The sequence below is a fragment of the Coturnix japonica genome, chromosome 3 (genome assembly GCF_001577835.2).
Source record: "Coturnix japonica isolate 7356 chromosome 3, Coturnix japonica 2.1, whole genome shotgun sequence".
Classification (NCBI taxonomy): Eukaryota; Metazoa; Chordata; class Aves; order Galliformes; family Phasianidae; genus Coturnix; species Coturnix japonica.
Window position 1 is genome coordinate 14,558,657 of NC_029518.1, and position 22,542 is coordinate 14,581,198.

Here is a 22,542-nt window from a genome sequence, read left to right on the forward strand (position 1 = left end):
GAGCTATCTTGAGTGCAAGAGGCTCCCAACTAATAGCATTCGAGAGCTCAGCATTCAGTGGAAGCCAAGAGCTGCTCTCTCACACAGAACCAAGACATAAGACAAAAAAAACCAGCTGGTTCTCATGACGTTTTACTGGTGAGTTAAATATTTTAAGAAAGAAAAACCAAAGTTAACACAATGATAAGGAGAGACTAAAGACCATAATTAGAGCATCTTGAGTATACACATTTTTTTTCCCTCCTCGTTGGCACGTATTGATCAGATACACAAAACTCAGCCCTAAAATTTTCCTTCAAACTTGCAATAACCAACTTGCATCACAAAAATAGATGAAAAGTTCTTTATCCCTCCTTTAAAACAAACAAACAAACAAAATCCCAGCATAGAGTAGGTGCCAGTTTTCCCCAAATGATCCTGGATCTCTTAGGGTCACACAATTAAACAATGCAGTTCTAGGCTATAACAGACGTCTTCCTCAGCAGAGGAAAATATTAAGCCCTCCAAACACTGCACTTTCATGATGTGACATCTATATGTAACTGTAATATAAAAATATTAAAAGCTGAAAGTAAAAGCTACCACCAGAACCTTAGAGTACACTACCTGTAGAGTTTCTCTGCTAACGTAGGCAATCTGCTGTTCTGAAAGAGGTCCAGTCACTGAAACGGAAGGAAAAAAAAACCACTCAATATCAGGTAAGATATTGTCCTTTCCAAAGCTCTATCTCAATTAATTTCCACTCACATTGAGAGGATCTTTTTTTCCAGTAGAATCACCCAGTGAATGCGTTTTAACTTTCCCCCATAAGGAACATCACAAGATCTACCAAAAAGTTTTCAAATCTAAAAATTATCTAGTCCCATTGGAATGGAAATTGTTTGCTTTCCAGATACATCAATCTCAGAGCAGCCGGGAGGAAGGGGGGGAAATAAAAAAAAAAAAAAACACATAAGAAATATTCTATAACAACAGAAGCCGTGATTTAAGCACAGCTCTTTCCCCTGCACAAATCTCTCATGTCCTGGACTTCTCTCCCCCTTGCTCCCCTGCAGCCACAGGACCTGTTGTCTGAAGCTCCTCTGCCCTTTCTCCGCATGCTCTGCCAGCACTTTTGCTCCTGGGCCTGGCACGCCAGGTACCTTTCCACATTCTCCCCCTCAGAGCAGTCTCAGCAGCTACCCAAGAGCCTTCCCCTTAGTTCTATGGTCCCACCTCAACCAAGTTTTTTAGAACAATTACATTTGGACCAAATATGCAAAACAAACAATGAACCACAAGCAAGGAACAGCTTGCAACCTCAGTTACTTGACTTGAGCCTGAAATGAAAAGGTTTTATGACCAGACATGCAGTCGTCTTTGTTTTCTGGGCAAAACCTGAGAAACTTGCAAACAGCAAAGTTGGATGGAGTTTCACAAAGGAGCAGGGAGTTAAAAATTAAGAAAGAACTGAGCACTAAATGACACAGTATCTTCAAAATCTGTGCTTATTTTGAGAAACTCGCATTGAATTAAGTAAAATAACCATTTAAGATTTAATTGCTGAGGCTTATGGTTCAACTGGAGTTAAGAACTTAGCAATATAATTAAGATCAGAATAGAACCTTCCACTCTCGCCACTGCTGGCAGAGAAGCCAAAAAATCAGCTGTGACAGGAAACAGCTCCTGTACGACATCTGTTCAGGCATTTAAGCCACATGAGCTCATTTCCTACTCTACAGGTGTTCCACAAAACAAAGCCTATCAGGCACCACGCTCTCATTAACACTGGTGAAGATGTGAGGGATCAACACTCAAATGACGGCAATGTTAACACAGTGTGAATCTGTGAATTGCTGCTTTGTTTTAATTGCACCCAAGTTAAATGTAAAAAACATGTGCAAGCTGTTTATGTACATGAGAAGGATGTGAGGAACCTAACATGGAAAATCTTCACCATTTAGAATCTGGATGGATTTCCTGTCTGAAAAACATAATCTCCCAATCACAGCGCCATTACATGTTTGTAGCACAGTCATTTCCTAAGCAAGTCTTATTGCCAGGGTAATAGAGAGCTCTCAAAACTGACTCTTGTCTGTCAAAAACTAGCAACCAATTGACTAATCCTGACTGTATGCAACAGGACTACACATACTCCTTGTTTATTCAACCACTCAATGCACTTAGGCTTAAAGCAAACATGTAGGCCACCTTTGCTTTTCACATGTCACACATTGAAGAGGCCCTATAGGCACTACTGAATCACTTATGTACAAGAAAGTCTCTTCTCAGCAAAGACAAGAGCATTTGTGCTAACTGGTCTGTTTATCCAGGTATCTGTAGGCTGTGGTATTGACTGCATTAAAGCAAAATTCAAAAGCACAAAAATGAGTTGACTATGAACACAACACACCAAGATACAAGTTGTTGTTTTGTTTTTGACTATATAACACCGTCTAATTTTAAAGTCTTAGGAAAGCGGTGATTGGTACATGAACTGATGAAGGAAGGAAACAACTTCTGTTACTCCACCCTGCTGCAGTTCATTGTGTTTCAAAAAAGAAAAAAAAACCTACCTATTACATAAATACTTAAATAAGTTAAAATTGACCTTCGGTGGATTATTATGGATACTAAAATTACGATTCATCTTCTTTGATTCCAAAGCACTGTAATCATCTCCATTTTCTTAAAACAAGCTTTTCTTAGCTTTTAAGGAATTATGGTCTTGACATACCATGGTAAATATCCTGTAGAGAGCCACCTCCACAAAACTCCATGCAGATCCATAGCTTGTCACGTCTAAAAAGTGAACAAAACCATTCATTACCTGTCAGATCTCAACTATATCCGTAAAACATGTCAGAAGACTTGAGCATTATAAAGCACGATGCTACGAGCTCTGTATTATGAGAAGTATATGAGCTAAAATTATTTAATCATTATGTGATAATTCACTGTCAAAATAACGAATGAAATAACCAAAAATTCCAGCATACATTAGAATGATAGAAGTGTGGGCAGAAAACACTGAAGATGTACTATGAAAATTAAATCTGTTTTTATAGAGGGTAGAGAAAACACAGTGGGCTCTTATTTCTTCCTTATTTTTCTTTCTCCTCCACATCTGTCAGAACAGAACAATTAAAACAAAATAAAGCAAAGAAACAAACCCATGATACAGTAAGCCAAAGGGACATCTTCCAACTCAATTTCTTTCACAGTGAATGGAACAAAACTATCAAAACAGCTGAAGTTGGGCAGAGCGGAGCCCCTGTTGTGGCCAAGTGACTACTTGGGTGATGTCTTTTCCCTGGAAAATACCTGTGGGTATATTGGGTGGCAGGGGGCACCCTGGGAGCTCTTTCATTTCTCTGACAGAGGGAATGAATTCCGCCTGATTCATTGTACCACAGTAAAAGGAGCCTTCTAGGAATAGGCAACAGACCGAAGGAATCAAAGGAACAGTAGAGTACAAAAGGTATAGCTATGGTTTTCATCTTCCATTTGCACTTAGTAATTTTCACTGGTAAGACAGATGTCACAAGTACAGAGGCAGAGAGGCACTTTGTAGAGCAGAAAATCTGGCACACACCTGGTCATTCCTGGCCTTCAAAACACACAGGAGAGAAAAATCACACTCAGCCACCTCAGGGCAGATTGAGATGCAGGCAACAAAAAGGGAAGCCCCGTGACTGTTCTGCAGCTTGCTTATGGCCCCTGGTCTGGGGTTTGTTGCATTCACAAAGCTTTGTGAGAATAGCTTAGATATTCCTGTGGGCAACACCAGTGCTCTTGGGAGCATTTTGCAAGGCCATGACCTTATTCCCTGCCCTTCTAAGTTGCTTGTATTTCTCACCAGCAGACAAAATGGGCCCCATTCCAAGTCTTTTATGAACCTCCTCCTACATGTCCATCCTCCACATGCTCTGTAAAACAGTGCCCTAGATGCTTCTATCAGTGATAGGAAAGGCATTGCTTAGGTGTTCAAAAGGTTTCATGCAACAGAAGTCGCAGTTACAGCATGCTGTTCTAGGGGTTAATTAAAGCACTGCTGCTTTGAAATAACACTAAGACATTTCACAGAAATAACTGATCAATATCAGACAGATGATGTCAGTACTTGTGAAAGACATTAGAATTATCGATATCAGCAGTGGAACAAGAGTGAAAAACTAACCTAGAAGATCAGAAAGACACTTGCAAGTCTACAATAATACAGGATTCAGATGGGGACACATGAAAGTCACTCTTTCCCATGCTGTGCCCTATTCTGATGCCAGCATAGAAATGGGGAAAAGCTAGGAAAATCCAAGCAGCCCTGGAGCAGCAGAGTGCTCACACAGCTGGAAATGTGAAAGAGTTACATGTTGTAAATTCACACCTTCACTCACTGAGCACAGCTTCCCAGTGTGGAAAAGTCCTACAGTAAAGTTAAATAAAGGTTAAGAGCATGAAAAGAGGAGACTTTCTGACTCACTAGCCTTTTCTTACAGTGCTTAAGTGCTCTGAGACAGGTGAACAGCCATGTAATGAACAGTTACAGCATAAATATACAGTTGTCTGAGTCCTCAAAGCAAATAGCAAGCACAGCAAACAAAACACAGAGACAGGATCAACAGCACCATTTAAAGTCTGCAACCTAACACCTAGGCTAACAGCACGGCAGAAATGCAACTGCCTGGGAAATCCATATGTAAACAGAGGAAAAGCACAGCAACAACACAAAGTGAAATGCCAGGCATAGGATGACGGTGTTTTTCTTAGCATTGAAAGATATTTACAAAAGCAAAAGGTCAGATAATGGGAGGCTTCAAAGGCAGCCATTCCACTCCCCAGACAAAAGAGAAGCAGTATAGCACACGTGAAAGGGAAAAGGACCACGCACAAGCACAGGAGCATCAAAACACCAATGTACACACCAAAACTGAATCCCAGATCTGCCAAGGTGTGCCTCCATATCCTCTGACTAGAGGAAAACTACTCCTCTCAGCCCCTCCCCTCCCAAATACAGAAAAAAGCATTTCCAGTTTAAGTATCACAAGAGGCTTTGATTAAATCTCAAAATTCACCCTGAAGTGAAATCTAACAACTTTGTAGGTTTGCAAAATGTTTGTTTGTGGTCTATTTTCACAGGAAACCTCAAGAAGTCATCAAACAGTGTTCTACCAGTTATCCTCAGTAATCTGTTCTGACTGTGACTGGTTAGACAACACAGCTGGTAAAAGGCAGCTGGATGCACGTGTCAGTGCCTCCACAAAGCAAACAACCTCACCTCTAGAAACAGCCACCAGTGGAACAGGCACATTCTTGTCACAAGTTCAAGCATTAGAAAAACAACTCAAGGTAACTCCAACAGCACTACAGAGCATAAGCCCTCCTCTCCCATTCAATTACTTCTTTCTTGTAAAATTAGTCTTCCTTACAGGTTTATAACAATGACTTGCTTGTTCAGGGAGCATGCAAGGTTAATATCTCACATTAAGAAAAATGTCAACAACACATAGAATGGCATCCCATGTGGAAGAGGGCATCTTAACATACAAGAAAGTGCTCTCTTGCCACAGAACAGTAGGCTCTGAGGCTGCAAATAGGATAAAGGAGGTACAACTGGAGAGCCAGACAGTATCTGGTCCCAACCACACAACTTTTAGACCATGCAATTTTAATTCAAAAAGCTTAGTCACTGTAACACTGAGCTTCCAAATGCTCTCCTAAAGTGGTCACAAGATCCACTGCCAACCTTGCCACCAGACAAGCTGTTAGTCTGCTTGGCATCAGCTTACAACTCTGCAAATTCTCAATACAAATAATCTTTAATGTGACTTTAGGGTACGTATCAGTATTAACACTTGATTATTCATGCACAGGAAAAAGCCTGCCAGCACTGCACGGAATGTAAGTGACCTTCAAGTTAACCTTACACAGTCCCAACTGAAGCACAGACACTCGCAGTGGAAGCCTGGAGAACCAAGTCCCTGCATGAACACAGTCCATCTGTACACGCATTTGCACAAACCTGTGTGTTACGCAGCTCACAGAGCAGCTTGGCACTGAAGCATTCAGGCTGCTAAGACAAGCACCCTCTGAGGTATGGGATGCCAGAACAGCACGCCTCGTTGATTTTATAATCAGACTTTGCTCCCTTTGTGTGCCTCAGAATACAAGCAGTACATAACCACATGCTCATGGTAACACAACTCACAACTCCTCGCTTCAACCAGCGCACAGTGCAGATGATGTTCACCCATCAGTGATCTGTTATCACTGATGGTCTCCTCTCCTCTTTGTTATTTCAGCATATTTCATCTTAATCTGAAAATTCATTCTCCTCTTGGACACATCCTCAGTGCACGCTAACCTATGTCAGTAAAGCAGGTTTTCCACTACGGCCCTTTGAAATGACTATAGCATATATATATAAATAATGACACAAATCTTGTTGACTTGTGAGAGTGCCATGCTTCTATTCATCAAACAGCTAACAACATACTAAAACAGATACAAGGCAATGAATCCCCACCACTGATAACACATGGTTTCAGAGAGCATTCAGGATGGAGGGAGAACAAATTCCTTAGAACACCACTGGACTCTTCACTGGGCACACAACCACTCCTTCAGCATTTGCTGCCAGGGCCTTGCCTCCTTTCCAGTGCTGCCTCCCAGGGCTGGCAGGCTCAGCTTGGCCAGCTGCAGCCACACAGGCACCCAGTGCCAAGTTCACCACCAGCTCAAGGGAGCACTCCATGCTCTCTGCTTCAACATTCCTTCCATCCTGGATCGCTTGGAGCAAGACAGGGAACGCCTCACCAGGGCTGAGTGAGCCAGGGAGTGCAATTTCAGCTCCTCTGCAGTACTGCAAACGTGCACCAAGCCTGCCAGCTGTAGGGAGAATAGTAATTGGGCTTTTGCAAGCCCTAACAGATCTGGAATTAAGGTAAAAGAAATGTAGTATTTTAGATTTAAATAGAAAAGGTGCACACCAAATACAGAAGCCAACTTCCTTCTTCAGAGATGGCAATTTCAAACATTTTCACAGGCTGATTTTTCATGTGCAAACACCTGTATGTTCTCTGAAGTACTTGGCCAATAGTGCTGAAGATCTTTGTCTGCAGCAGATGGATACCATGGAAAACTTCAGCTGGAGCTGCTAAAGGCCACTATGCACACAAATACCTCAATCCAGTATCCTACCACTACAAACCTGGACAGTATGCAGAGCTATAGTGTCCTATCTGTATCGTCCCAGATAAAAGACATGTGAATACCCAAAAGCGAGCAGAAGTCTCTCCATTACAAAGCATTATAGCACCAGTATTCTTAGGTGAGGTGAAAACAAAAACAAAACAAAAAGGAACTCAAGGACTGTGGTTTGTTATTTCCCCATAACTCTCAATTTCAAGTTCTCACAAACAATTGTACGTGACAAGAGCAATTAAGTCACAGTATTGCCAAAAATTCTGTATTACGCAATAATTTATGCTTTCTAAAGTTCTGCAAATTTAACAGGCATATCACTGAGACAGATTCAACTACAGACATTGAAAGACTTGATGAGAAACATTATTTCTAGAAAGAGACTGCAGCAAGGTGACCAGATTTTACAGAAAACGGGAAAAAAAGCAAACAAGGAGATAGCACTTATTTGGTAAACTGTGTTTTGCCTATGGCACCCATGGATGTATCCTTTTCAACTCAATATTGAGGCATTTTTAAGCAAGCAGAAGAAACAAACCGTACCTGAGATAGCTCCCAAAATAGGCAACTATGTTGCGATGTTTACAGTCTTTCATCATAATGATTTCCTGCTGCACAACAGCAAAATCTTCCCCTGAAAAGAAGAATGAATATTATCATTGGCCTGGCCCATATCCGCATCCCAACTAGACATTCAGTACATGTTTACAAAAAAAGCATTTTGAAGAATTAAAATTAATTATCTGCCAGTTTCACATGCATAGAAAACAACTGTAAATCAGTGCTCGTCAGCAATAAGTAACAATATTCTTACAAATAACAAGTCTCAATCTGGGCCAGACAGACTTCACATCTGTGGATACCTCTTCAGAGAAGTGTCATATCTCTCTCCGCTCTGTTTTCCCTGAGGCCCCACTGTGTCCATCTGTATATGCCCTGCCAACACTCCAGGTTCCTCAAACATGACAAAACTATGCTATTTTTGGCTGTGTGTCCAACACGCATCCCATCATCTTCCTGAACAAAAAAAACACTCAATAGTCCACGGCAGCAACTGCTTTGTAAACTCGGCAAGCACATAAACTTATGGACTGTACATAACTTATGTACAGATAAAACACTGACAGATGCTTTACTACTTGGTAGCTGGGATGCACCTGCCTTTCTATGAAAGATCCTTACCAGATGCATACATTGAGATGTATGCAAAATGGAACACCCTGAACTCTATTTTCCAGAGATGTTTTTGTTTCAGTGGTGTTATGCGGGGATTTTGTAAGTAAGTTAGAGAAGGTGAAAACAAATCAAATGCAAGTCAGTGCCAATAATACATTTGACAGCTTTTTTATTTCTGAGGGACACATCAAATGATCCTTTGCATTTCAGCAGCACTCCCTTGAAACCTCTTGAGCCATAGCAAATTATAGCTACTCTGGCATGCTGTCTCTGAAGGATTTCTGCTGAAGTTTACTTAGCTACTAGAAGCGCATGATACAAAAAACAACTCATTCTTACTGGCTGCAAGGTCTTATACCTAAAATAAGCCTGAAGCTCTAAAATAAAAGTCGTTCACGAAGCCAAATGGTTAAGAGACACGTGAAGCAAACTCAAGAAACACGAAATTCAAACTATGTCAAACCTCTTTTTCTCTACTGCTATAGGACACTTCAGCAGAACTCTAAAATTAGAGGGTTTTTTAAATTGGAGCTAAAGCCATTGGCTAAAAAGCTTGATATAGACAATATGCTTCTACTTACCACAACCCAAAATCACATTGTTTTTGTCACAACCCAAAATCACTTATTGGATACAGCAGTTGCTACATTTTGAATGTAGCAATCAACTCCAGCAGAACTGGCCAACCTATTATCCAAGTAAATACAGGTTAGGTTTCTCCTATACATTAACGCACTGGTCATCTAACAATTTGGTACCTCAAATCTGATATCCATGTGTGTTTTGTTTATTAAAAGCAAATTTGAAACTGCAAGGTAACCTCATAAGCAACTTCTTATTACTAGTGGCTTGCTGTATCCTTGCTCTCCCTTCAGCCAAATACTCCAAGCAAACGCTGAAGAGCAAAGAAGAAATTATTTTAACATAAAGCAGGTATCTCCATGAAGGGATACAGCTCCTGTGTAACCTATGCTAGGAAACCTGCTTTAGCAGGGGGTTGGACTAGATGATCTCCAGAGCTCCCTTCCAACCTCTATGATTCTGTGATTCCTACAGCACTTTAAGGGTACTTTCATTTGCATCCAAAATATTAAAGCACAGTAAGCACCAAACATAATCAGCCCTTAATTTTCACACTGTACCCAAAACTGAGCAAGTAAGCCAGTACTGCACTTCTGGAACGTGGACACTTCACGAAGCTGAGTCAACCCTCTACTCCAACTAGAAGCAACGATTACGAAAAGCTGAGCTCACCAAGCAAACTAAAGCTCATTTTTTTGTACTCCTCTCAGTGTCCAAAGGCTGCCAAAAACACTTGATTCAGCTGCAAGATGCCAAACGCTATCCCTGCCAGCATAGCACAAGAGCAAGCTCCTTCAGCAGCAGCGCATCCTCAGGCTGCCTGCTGTTCAGATAAAGTGCAGAGTAACTCAGCGAGTCCCACTCCATGTAACAAACTACTTCATACTTCTGAAAGAGTGGAAAGAGTCAGCTAAGTGAAAAACTGCACTACATGAAAGGTTGACATTGCCTTTTCTTCTTTCTTCACTATGCAACTCTCCTTCCCTGCTTTAGCCTTATGGCTCCACAGGGATACACAGCTGGCTGCAGTAAATCTGTGCTACACACAACCATGCACCCCAGTGATGGAAGCTGTTCTAAGGAGTTAAAGCAGCAGAACTTGACACAATCATCAGAGTGCATGATGCATGATGAACATATGCTTTTGGAGCTACTTTGTAACATACTGTCATGTCTTGAATTTATATTTTCAAACATACATAGGCAACATTTCTAATCACCACCTGAATCGATGACACAAAAAAAGGGAGAAAGCAGTAACTCTTTTAGCCCTCAGCTGCAAACTCTGTAAACATAGAACCAGGTAATATTTAAAGTGTTCCATCACCCACTTCAACACTAACCCTGAGACGGAACACCAACAGTCAAAGAGTCAAACAAAAAGCTGGTCATTTTACTTCCCAAATTACCATATGCATGTTAACGTGTCTATCCATATCAACAGAACAGCACTTACAGGCTTGCAATAGAAATGCAGGCATATGCCCTCATAAGACAACAACATCATCATGGTTCAAGCAAAAATTTTATCATATATAATAAAGCTTTAATCAGAGTTTGACAGAGAACTGCAGGAAATTTACTCAATTCACAATGTAACAACAACTGATGCTCACCTATTATTTCACCTTCCCTTCTTATTATTTCTCCCTCTCAGGTTCTCCAGAGGAATTTTCTGTCTTCCTCACTGATTTTGTTCTGTGCAAACTTTCACAGCACATGAGTTGAGAATACAGTACTTAAATCCAAAAAGCCCAACTCCCACTGAAACTCTAATCAGCTTTCCTTCAACCATTCTCTAACAATGATTTTTCCTCTCACATCTTGTTTGCTGTGTAGGCTAGTTTTTGAAATAGCGCATTTTCTCCTGTAGTTAAACAGCGATGATCCCTTTTTCAATACTAAACTCTATTGATTTTATAAAAATGTATTTCAAACATGCAAATATTTTGACTCAGTGACCTACAGCATCACTTACCTGGTTCTAATTTTATTACTTTGATTGCTGCTAGCTCACCCGTGTTGACATTTCTAGCCTATAAAAAAAAACAAACAACAAGAATCAGTATTTAGAGAGCACAACACAGCAATCAATTCTGTGCCCTCCGCTTGAGATTCTCTAACAATGCAGAATCAAAGCGCAACTGAGAAGCACAAGGGTCTAAAACAATGAAATCATTTGTTGGGGTTATTTTGAAGCAGAACAGCCACAGAAGGAGCCAATAAATTAAAATGTCTTGCATATTTATGTTGAATGTGAGATTGGACTTGCAAATACAGCATGCATTTATTTTTCACTGAGTTTACAGCATATACTTCCATTAGATAAGCTTAAAATAATCCCTGCCTGTGCCTGATGACTGAACCAGAGAACTTTGGAGCTAGCACGTTCTTCTCCAATACAAATTTGTAGGCAGTGTTCCTCCAGCAGATCCTCTCATACTGGATTCCTTTTCTAATGACAAAGCAAATGGTCACAAACACATCAAGCAGCAAACCTGTATCACCGAATGGCTCCAGTTGGAAAGATCCTAAGGATCATCAGGTTTCAGCCCCCCCCCCGGGCACATGCAGGGTTGTCGGCCAATAGATCAGGCTGCCCAGAGCCCCATCCAACCTGGCTTTAAACACCTTCAGGCAAGGGGCATCCGCAGCCTGTCCAGGCAGCCTGTACCAGCACCTCACCACTCTCTCAGTGAAGAACTTCCCCCCAGCGTCTAATCTAAATCTCCCTTCTTTTAGTTCAAAACCATTCCCCCTTATCATACCACCATCTACTTGTCTAAAAAGTTGATTTCCCTCACGTTTATAAACTCCCTTTAAATACTGGAAGGCCACAATGAGACCCGTCCACAGCCTTCTATTTTCCAGGCTGAACAAGCCCAGCCTGTCTTCATAGGGGAGGTACTCCAGCCCTAGGGTCACCCTCTGGACCCTCTCTGATAGCTCCACATTTTTCCTGCGCCGGGGGCCCTCAGACCTGGCTGCAGCACTACCAATGGGGCCTCACGAGGGCAGAGTAGAGGGGGATAATCCCCTCCTATTTTGCTGGCCACCCCTCTTCTGACTGGATACCAGGATACGATTGGCCTTCCAGGGCTGCAGGCACACACCACTGACTCACATTAAGTTTTTCATCAGCCACAACCTTAATCCTTCCCAGCAGAGCTCTGAAACTGCAAGCATGCTCAGGAAGTTCTGTGCTGGCACACAACAGCCCCAAGTTATGCAAGTCCTTGACTGTGCTGTACTTCCCTGTTAAATTCCAACAAGTTGGCCACTGAACTATTGCTTGAAAAGTAATTATACTACGGACAGATCTTAAGGCAGACAAGCAGGGCCCAGGGAGCATCACGTGCTCCTACCCCTGCAGTGTGCAACTACTCCTGAGACTCCCAAGAGAGAGATGCAACATGTTCTGCTCCTGTAGCTACCGCCTGCCCCTTGATCCCTGCGCTCAATGACAGCTTTCTCCCTGTAAGGCTGCAGAGAAGACAAGTGAGCAAATGAATGATTTCGAAAGAATTAAAATAGCCTTTCCCTTCCACACACAGTAGCTCCACAACCAAGTGAACAAGGTCACTAAATATTTAAAAAGCCATCAAGAAGAAACATAATTAACAAAAATCCTGATTGCTCTGAAGGACGCTCAGCTCCTGCCTCCCCTCTCCAAAGGGCAGTGTCAGTACCCAGCGCTGCATCGCACAGGACAGTCACTAACTGCATCAAATGCCACTTTGTGACCTACACGGACCCAGAACACCAGCCCTGTTGTGCTTTTCCTTTTTCCCCCTGTTCACTCTGAAGGCAAAAAAGCGCCAGATCTGTGGAAGAATTACATAATGACACAGAGAGGCCACCACCTTTAACTTGTTAATCATCTTGGTCTTAAGTCACTTAGCAGCTCAGAGGCTTGTGGTTATTAGCGAGATTCCCCTTCTTAGATTAATTTTAAAACTGACTTTTAAAAAAGAAAGCAAACGCTGGACTGCAGTGCTGTTCTACAAAGCCATGAGACGCATCAAGTGCTGTGAGGCACTGACCCAACAGCAGCTGGAGAGCTGGCTGACAGCTTTCCCATTGCTATAACCGATTGAAAAGAAGCAAGACAAATCAAAATGCTACGACAAACAGCCAGTCTGGAAATAAACACAGCATGCATTCCTGTGTTTAGAGGTCTACCCAGGTAGTCCCTTGCACAGCTGACCTCAGACCTCTTGTTTCTTATCATGACCATGCTCTTCTGTGATGCTGGGAACAGACATTTGTAAATACTTTGGAGGCAGACGCTTATGAATATATCCTGAGATCAATGAGAATCCTACAGAAGTCAGACAGCAGAGTTTAAAAAAAAAGTAAAGAGAAATTCAGCCTGGCAGCCCTTTCCCCACAAGCCATTATTTGCACACTCCTCTGATGGCAGTGGCATCTCCAATCATCGCTTTGCAGCAGCAACACAGATGCTACAGACACTAAAAATAGCAAAAATACCAGTTCCTTTCATCCCTAACAGAGAACGAAGGCAACCCAAGAAAGAAAGTGGCATTGCTGAAGTATCATTTTTGTTCCTTACTGCTTTTCCCAAACACCTACTTTCATAGGAAGAAACAGAGGCCAGATGTTCATGAACTGAAAGTCGGTATACTTTTAACCTCTAAGATTAATAAGAAAGATTTATTATGCTTTAATGAAGAGATAAGATCACCTGTGAGTCTTGTTAGTCCTAGAAGACGTGTTTTGGAACAGCTAGCAAGACAATCAATGAGGTATCACTGTGATGGCTGGAAATTGAGATCTGCCAGCTGCTTCAGGGCAGGAACAATTCCTTAAGACACCGTGACTTGAAATGGGCAACCTAAGTAATGTAGCAGTTTGTATCCTATTCCGTTTGGATTATTAACACTGAATGTATGAGCATCCTGCCTACAGAGGTACAAGGGCTCCTCGCATAGAATGAGGACAAGGTACCCCAACAAGTATTCCTAGATCTCATCAAATCGCTTTGGAGACATCTGTCAGAAAACAATTCTCCCAGCTCAACCTCACACAAATGAAATACCACAAAACACAAAGCACTTCAAACTTTATTAACACCCTGAAAATGGCAGCCAGCTCCAAACCCTCCTGGGAGAAGGTTTGTGTGCACACTACACAACACTTCGGTATGTTGAGGACACTGCCTTATGCTTTCATTTACCATAATCACTGTCAAGTTGCCCATTACGTACAGGTTTTGAAATTAGAGCAGAAACAAGGCACAGCTGGCTGAAGAGCCATTCCAAACAAGTGCCTTGAGTCAGAAAAAGACTCATGGTCTCTGTCAAAAAGCTGCATGTTTTTGGGGGCCATCTCCTAGCCCTCATGAGGATGACGCAATGGCACACAACAGCAGCTTTGCCTCCCATCAGTGTTTCTACCAGGTCCTGCAAACACAGATTTCACAAAACACAAGCCCTGCTTTGCCATCTTTACCACAATGTCATCTGTCTGGAAATCAAAATGGGTGGACAACTCACCTGCCCGTCAAAGAAGTGAACTATGTCAACAAGAAAACATCGCATGGGTTTTCCAGAAGCAAAGATGGCATTGTTGGTCCAGAGGCACGCCATTAAATGTATACAGCCCTTACGGTCTGCTCCAGAAAGCCATACAGAGTTCCTCACCCTAACCAGTGGATGAGGACAAAAAAACACCCTAACAACTTAAGTCAAGCTGGAGAAGCACTGACTGTTCAAACAGGAATCATTACCAACACCTCTGTGCAGACAGCAGGCAGATCAAAACGTTACCTGAACAAACTGCCACTCACTATAAATATAGAAAAGACTTTGTTGTTGTTATTGCATTATACAAACATCTGTTAACCAAAAATGCCGCACAATTGGAAGGACCTTATTACTTCAAAACAGAGGATGGAAGAGCAGTGGAATAGCACAGCAGTGAGATGGGCTGTGTGTGAGCTCTGCTTAGCCAAGCAGAAGACAAGCAGATGTGTATGGGATGCGTCTACAAAGGAAGAGGAATGCTCATACTCAGTACTGCACCTACCGCATGCCTCAGCAATATACATACAACAGGGAGAGGCCTGTGCAATACAGCCATAAAAAACAGGGTCCGAGGAGGTAAATCACTTGCCAGTTTTCCATTTGTCCTTCAGTGGAGGCTGGTAACATTGAGCATACAGTGCTACAAGAGAAACTGGGCCAAGAAGCAAAGTCTAAGGCAGTAATTACAGCGTGCTTATGGTTTCAACTACTTCACACATGAACTGCTGACCAAGACATGGACAAGCAGTTTCTAAACAAGTTGCTACTTCCTAGGATAACTCATCCGCAGCGCAGAAAGACCCAGTTCAGCTCTGCCTACAGAGCTTCCCACATGCTTCCCAAGCCCCTTGCTTGCAGCCCTCTCAAAGCCAGGAGCTGAGCCCACGCTCAGCACGCAGCAATCCACCTGCCTCCTTTTTTGGTTCCTTTTCTGCCAGGCTAAGTGCATTGGCTCGGGCAGCAGGCTGAGCTCCAGAGCTGATGCAAGATAAGCAACGAGAGCAGGGACTAAAGCTAGGAATAGGGCAGGGAATCCCCTGGCTCTCAGGCAATAGTAAAATGCGCTGACCTGATCTAACAGCTTAGGAGGAAGACGCAGCTGTAATTAACCTGAACTGAACTACTAAGAATTCTGGTAAAAATAAATGACATTCCACATTCTGGTAGGAGGCACCGCACCAAAGCCTGACAGGGCTACAGTTTTAGAAAGCAACGCTTTGTTAAGCAACATCCGGGTTGTCAAAGAGATCCTGAAATAAAGATCCTTCAAAAAGGATCTTCATCCTTCGAAAGGAGCTTGAGCAACTATAAGGTACATAAGAAGACTAAAACGTGCATCAAAAGCACACAGGTAAAAGGCACTGTTTAAATATTCCTGCATCTTCTCAGCTCCTGAGGAATGGATGGGTTACTGGATCCCCCCAGGAATGAGAAGCAAAGGAGAGAAATGAATCCTGCCTATGACTGTGCAAAAAGGAAGACTCTTCGGGTTCATCTGTTCTGGACGTGTTCTTCTCCAGCAAAACATGGCAGTGCTGTCAGAAGCCAAAGACTGAAACAGAATCTGAGCGTTTCGGTCTCAAACAGCTGAGGTGTTAAATATGACTTTCCTCAATGAAAACAACAGCCAAACCAAAGGAGAGGAGAGCAGACAAAACAGCCTTTTTCTATTCTCAAATAAGATGTCAAGCAAACAAAAAGAACAGGGGTGAAGTAGACCTGACACAAGCAGTAGCTCTGCAGAAACAACAGTCCAGTCTAATGATCATAAACATGACTTTCAGTAGAAGGGAAAGAAGGGTCTTCTTCTAAGATGCTGAAAATCTTTGACAGGGTCCACCCACAGTAGATGAACAACCTGAACGATGGCAAATAAGCCCAGTGCGTATTAAACCACAATGATTTTTTTAAGGTACACTGTTCATATAATTAACTTTCATCACAAACAAAATGGACCTACAATCACCTCAGAATATATGTCAAATCTATACACAGTTAGCAACAGAACCAAAGGTGTTAGTATGGATGTGAAAAGGAAAACCACAACACTAGGATGTTAATTATTAAGACGGTCATTAGAACATCCCACGTGGAAGTTGTAAGCCAAAACCAAACAGAACTTGGGTATAGGGCTGATCAGATGGTTGATTTCATACCAAAAGACAAAAAAAAAAAGTCTTTCCGAAAATCAGAGACTAAATAAAGTAATTAAGCAGTTGCCTCATTTCACTCCTGACCATTATTTCCCATGAGGAATCAGGATGGGGTAATGCTGTTTTGGTTGTGAAAAAGACACAACCCCTCTTCTACGCTATGCTGACCGTGCCATGCAATGAAAGCCAATTCCTGGCAGCAAAATTCAGAACTGACTGTGTGACAGCAGAACAGGCCTTAGTCCTTTCACACAGGTCTTGCTACAGATGAGAAACTTCAACAGAAACAGAAGGTGACGATAAGAATTTTGCTGACACACAACTGCAGCCAGACAAGCAGTTCTGCTCTCAGCTTCACATAGTCCGGTTTAGAGACTAAGTTAGTTGACAAGTACATTTACTAAGACATATACAATCACACAAGTGAGAAGACGATATGCAAAACAGGAGATGACTTAGCTCCAAGAAAACACTATTAGAAGATCATCTGTGTTTTGTTACAGAAGCATCAGCCGGGCTATGAAGGTAGTAACTTGATTTTGCCATCAACTGACTTCACCAATCCTGACAGGAGACATCACTGGACAAGGGAATCAATTATAAATCCTCCATTGTATCTAAATGGATAATGAGAGCTTTGTGATATTGCTTCACCTATCACGGCAACATATTTTCACTGGGCTGTTATTTGTTAAGCCTGTTAGGTACCTTTCAGACCCTCACAGAAGACAGTATTATGTCAACATTTATATCCCCGGGACATCCTAATAAAGAAGAATGAGATAAAACTAGATCCAGCTTCATCTCCTGCAATAAACTTTGTTTGGAAGAGATAACGTTGACTATGCATATCTGACAAAGAGCTCATCTCATGAAAACACCACCCATTACTTTTCTTACTACAAACTCATTAGTTTATTCCATGCCACTGGCTCATATAAATGCTAAGATGTTCAGAGCAGAGACTCTACCTGTTTTGTTATTTAAAGTGCTTCACCTGTCTAACAGTAGGCCCATGCATTTCCATAGCTCAGCTCAATGAAAAAGAGCCTAGGAAGTGGATGCCAGCCTGCTCCGCTTTCAGCTCCTCCAAACTCTGCCAGGAAAGCAGGTTACAGAAAGGTCAGCATACAGAACAAATAACAACATTAGGAGACCGTCCTCTCGTTACTGCAATAAAACACCTCCCTGCGTGGCTAAAAGGGGCAAAAATGAAGTTTTCAAAGAACGGTTTGAGGTCATCTGAGCACACCCAGAACTTGGATCAGACCCGCTGAAATCCCACCCCCAGTGAACAACGTGTTCACATCCGTAACCTCAGCTCCACTCAACTGCTTCACTGACCACAAGGTTCACAGAAAGCAAGACAAAGCAAATCAAAGAGGCTTTAATATTAAACCCCCTCACAAATACAGAATAAAGGCCTAGTAAGCTCACACGTGGATGACACACATGGGTATATTACTTCCTCCTTGTGACATTAGAACTTACCATGCCTTATTATGATTCTCAGACTAATTTCACGTTCCTCTTTGAAGGCACCCTGGGCAACACCTTGCCTTGAAATGACACAGGCAATAATCCTCCCAGAGAAAAGCATGACTCATTTTCCCTACGCTGTCCACAACCTGGTTGTAAAGTAAGAAAGTGTTTATCTCACTTTTGTCAACAAGAAATAAATACTTTGAAACTTAGCCCAACGTATCCTTGTTCTGATACACCACCTTCCATCTCAGCTGTCACAAGGAACATGAAACACAGACAAATCCATTCGGAGACAAAAAGTTACAAGCGGCGCTGAACACTGACTGCTAAGCAAGCAGTGAACCAAAGGTGACAGCAATGTAAATATGATAATCACCAAGAAAACTATGACAAATTCAACAGAAACTAGCAGGCCTCCCTCACACAGTGATAGTGCAAAGGGAAATATTCAACCCATGCTCGGCAGTAACATCACAGAATCACAGAATGACCCGGGTTGGAAGGGACCTCAAGGATCATGTAGTTCCAACCCCCCTGCCTGGCAGGGCCACCAAACATCCTTCGAATGATACTGTAGATACAGAAGACAGAATTCACATCTGTCGGTCACATACAGAGCACTGAGCAAACCCACTCAATAGGGGATTGCAGGCAACAGGCCAGGTTCAAACTGCACTAAACATCAAGGGGCTGTTTGCTGTGAAACAAACAGGATTGGAGAGCTATCAGCACAGCACACTAATGCTCCAAACCGGCAAGGCAACACAATAACCCTTTTCAGTGAAGCAATTAACCCAGCTGGGGGCTACTGCACTAAGAAGGTAGGTAGGAACACGAGGATTGAGATCCTGAAGTGAGATCAGCCTGGACTAAACACTGCTCTACCCAAACAAGACGTCACCCCTGGGACATTCACTTCAAGGCAGAGGTAACGTCAGCGCTACTTTGAAGCAACCGAACGTCCCATCGCAGATAGTTCGGAGCGCTGTGGCACAGCGCTGCCAACCACAGCCGATGTCGCTAAGCAGACAAGCTGCGGTGCCGCTCGCACAGACACACACAGGTGCCGCCCGCACCGGGCCCGGAGTGCGGCAGCCCGGGGCAACGCGACCGAACCGGCACCCGCAGCGCCGGGACGCGGCTCCGGAACCCGACGGAAGGTCCGAACGCGGAGCCGCCCCGGGGCCCAGCACACACGGCCGCAGGTTCCGAGGCCGGTCCCGATCGCCGGCCACACGCCGAGCCGAGCCGAACCGCGCCGAAGCACCGTCGGGCCCGTACCTTGTAGACGTCGCCGTAGGTGCCGCTGCCGATGCGCTGGATGAGCTCGAAGTCCTCCTGGGGGTTGCGGCGGGACAGGTCACACACCCGGCCGCCAGCACCGCTCATGGTGCCGGGGAAGCCCCGCTCGGCCGCGGCCCCGGTAGGGGAGGGCACAGGGCACAGGGCACAGGGCACGGCCACTGACGGGACGGGAGGGCAGGGCGCCCGGCCGCAGCGATCACCGCCACCCCCTGCCCCGCTCCGGCAACATGGCGCTGCCACCACACAACGCGCATGCGCGCCGCCCCGCCCCGGAGAGCCGAGCATGCGCGGGGAGCGGCGGGTGTGTGGTGTTAGCGCATGCGCGGTGCAGCAGCTCCGCGTGAGGCGATGGAGGCGCGAGGCCCGGTGACATCGTGAGGGACGGGGCGGGTGTCCTGCAACATGGCGGCTGCTGCGCCCTCGTTTCTCCCCTTAAAAGCTGCTCTCAGCACGTCCCAAAGCCACAGAGCATATGAGGCTGGAGGCAGCGTTAGTTCCAGGCTCACTGTGCTCACAGCCCATCTGTCTGGCTGCCACTTAAAATACGCAACATCAACGTTGTGTGTTGGTTGTGATCGTAAGCTGCGCCCCAAAGAAAGCGCAGGAAGGGAAGCTGTGTGCAAGGCATGGGTGGATCTGGAGGTGGGAGGGAGGTGAAGAGGCCCCGGTACATCACTCCCACCCTGCTGTACTCCTGCTGCCCAGCGAGAAGAGCCAAGCATGGGATGTTTCCCAATTTAAGTGTAAAAAGGCAGGAGAACATCTTGAATGCTTTCTCCTCAAACACAAAGTCTTTATACTGCACTAAACAAGAAAATAATACATCTCTTCCCCCATCACACTGTGGACAGCCTGAAGACACAGATTCCTCCTTGCCTGCTTCCTCTTTCAATCTAAAGGTGTGAATCTGCAGCTGAAGAACCAGACCTTAGAGGAAAGCACCACCTCACCAGAGCAAGCTCAAGGAGCTGCACCTATGCAGGATGGGACCCTCTGCACTGCTTGCCTTGACTACAATGGCCATTTACCTCATTGTAAAGCAGTCACCACTGTGGTGTCATGTCAAGGAGCAGGGTGCCAGTGGCAGGATGTTGTCAAAGACAATCCAGCAGTACAAATGTCACCTGCTCCCTAAGTGATCAGCACAGCTCACCCTGTCCATTTCCTAACAAGGCAGGAATGAGATGCTAGCTTGCATCCAAAGGTTGCCTTTCCCCTTGCCCCTGCAGGAGTTAGCAGACCATAGGCTGGAAACTTGCATTCCAGCATCTTTGGAGGACATCCAGCAGCAGATGTTTCAGGAGGTGATGTCAGGAGCAGTTATGGCAAAACACATCTGCATGGAAACTCCCCAGCTTTCAGAAACTGGAGCATTTATGTCCATCCAAGTTATTTTAAATTTAAACTCAAAGATGAAATAGAGAACAAAGTCTATCATGGTGCGCTTGCATAAATCCACACTACACCTATATTATGAATCTTACGTGGCTGAAGCTGTATGATCACATAGCTCACGTAAAGCTGGGAGGTTCACAGCACAGCTACAAAAGCATCCATATGCAGCAGTCTCGTTGGTTTGATCCTAGAGAGGATTACTGTCAACTGACAGACACTTGTTGGAATGGAGTTGCTCCTACGGTGATTCTGCTTGGCACCAGCATCTGCACAAGCATCTCTCCCCTTTCTCCTGCAAGGGAAGGGATGTTCACTCAGCTGTTCTGGTGGCAACAGACTTCAGAAGAATCACCACGTTTCCAGGCCATGGCTGCAGCTGATCTCTGCTGGTGCATCGTGGCAGCAACCAGTTTCTTTGCAGAAGAAACCTCACCCAGCACACTGCCAGGTCTGCTCCTCATGACAGGTAATGGTAATGTGCCATTCTAGTGAGCTAATCACGCGTGAAGGCTTCTCCATGTCTCCCTTGAGTAGGCAGCATGCGATGCCAGTAAGCAGAGCACACCTTCTCATCTCCAGTTACTGGGCCTTGCGTGAATCAACTCACTTGCACAAGTGGAATAACCAGTCATTAAGAAACAAAACAAAAAAACCCAACTGAGCAGTGTTGTAGGGCTCATGCAGCAGGACCGTGGGACTAAAACAACCGCTCCCTCTCCATCACGTGCAAAGCAATATCTTTTCTCATGAGCAGAGCTGTCCCACGCTGGAGCCTGCAGTCCTCGGTGTTGGATTGAATGCTTCATGCTGAGGTAGGGAAGGGAAACACTTTCACCAAAAACAACAAGAAAAAGCTGTAAAATTAATGGCTGTTTACAGAGGGAGAGCTAAAGTCCCCTAACAAGAATCCAGTGTGAGCTTGAACCATCCAAACTCAGAAGGCTACACACAACACTTTCTCTCGTGCCAAAGGAAATATTTTGATTTGAGCAGCTGTAATGCACGGGCATGGCTTTTTATTATTATTATTTTCCTTTAAGAAGTTTAGAAAGCATAGGGCTGAGGAAAGGCTTGCTAATCTAGCAGCTTAATGAAAATCCTCGCCTGATGAAAAATGCCTAATAGAGAGTGAGCCAAGGCTGGCAGTGGGTGCCTGCACACAGCTGGGCACAGACTCACCCCCCAGCAGAGCTGTGCTGTGGGAGGCTGCTGAGGGCCACCCACCCAGGTGGATTACCTGCTCTGTAACCTTCAGATCAGGTTACACACAGCACACACAAAACTATTTTCCTGGCTCCTTGGAAGCACGCACTGGGCTCTGCTCCTACACAGGGGATTCTGCATCACAGCTGCAGCTTTTGCTCAGTGTGATTTTGCTACGTGGGTCAAGTCTGATGGTGAACAGAGGCTTTTGCTATCGTGCTCAGTTTGAAGGGGCAGGCGTGACTGAAGTCACAGAGGGAAATCCTTGATTTTTAGAAGTAATAACCAAGAAGTTAACTGGAAACAATTCACAACCACAGACACAGCTCAGTGTAGCACAATTGGGTAATTCTCTAGAACACCAATACCAGTAATTATAACCTGGGTGCTACCCAAGATAACTTGTGTCAACAAAGCTGGGTGCAAGTTATTGGATTATGAGGGCATTTCTTTTGTCATTTGCACTCTGCTGCATCTCAGAATGTCAATGTGATTACTTCATTTGCAGCAATATTTTG

General features: G+C 44.0%; 1 protein-coding gene across 7 annotated transcripts in view; it reads right to left on the bottom strand.

Annotated features, from left to right (window-relative positions):
* Positions 1–19,726, bottom strand: part of MAP4K3 (mitogen-activated protein kinase kinase kinase kinase 3) — a 72,345-nt gene extending 52,619 nt beyond the window's left edge. For all 7 annotated transcript variants that reach the window (XM_015856989.1, XM_015856986.1, XM_015856985.1 and 4 more), the window contains exons 1-5: positions 19,403–19,726; positions 10,916–10,973; positions 7,723–7,813; positions 2,717–2,781; positions 607–662 (exon numbers count right to left, since the gene is read on the bottom strand). In XM_015856989.1, the coding sequence (XP_015712475.1) occupies positions 607–662; positions 2,717–2,781; positions 7,723–7,813; positions 10,916–10,973; positions 19,403–19,711 (579 nt within the window). In that variant the 5' untranslated portion in view covers positions 19,712–19,726. The remainder of the gene's footprint in view (positions 1–606; positions 663–2,716; positions 2,782–7,722; positions 7,814–10,915; positions 10,974–19,402) is intronic.
* Between the last annotated feature and the right edge of the window lie 2,816 nt (positions 19,727–22,542).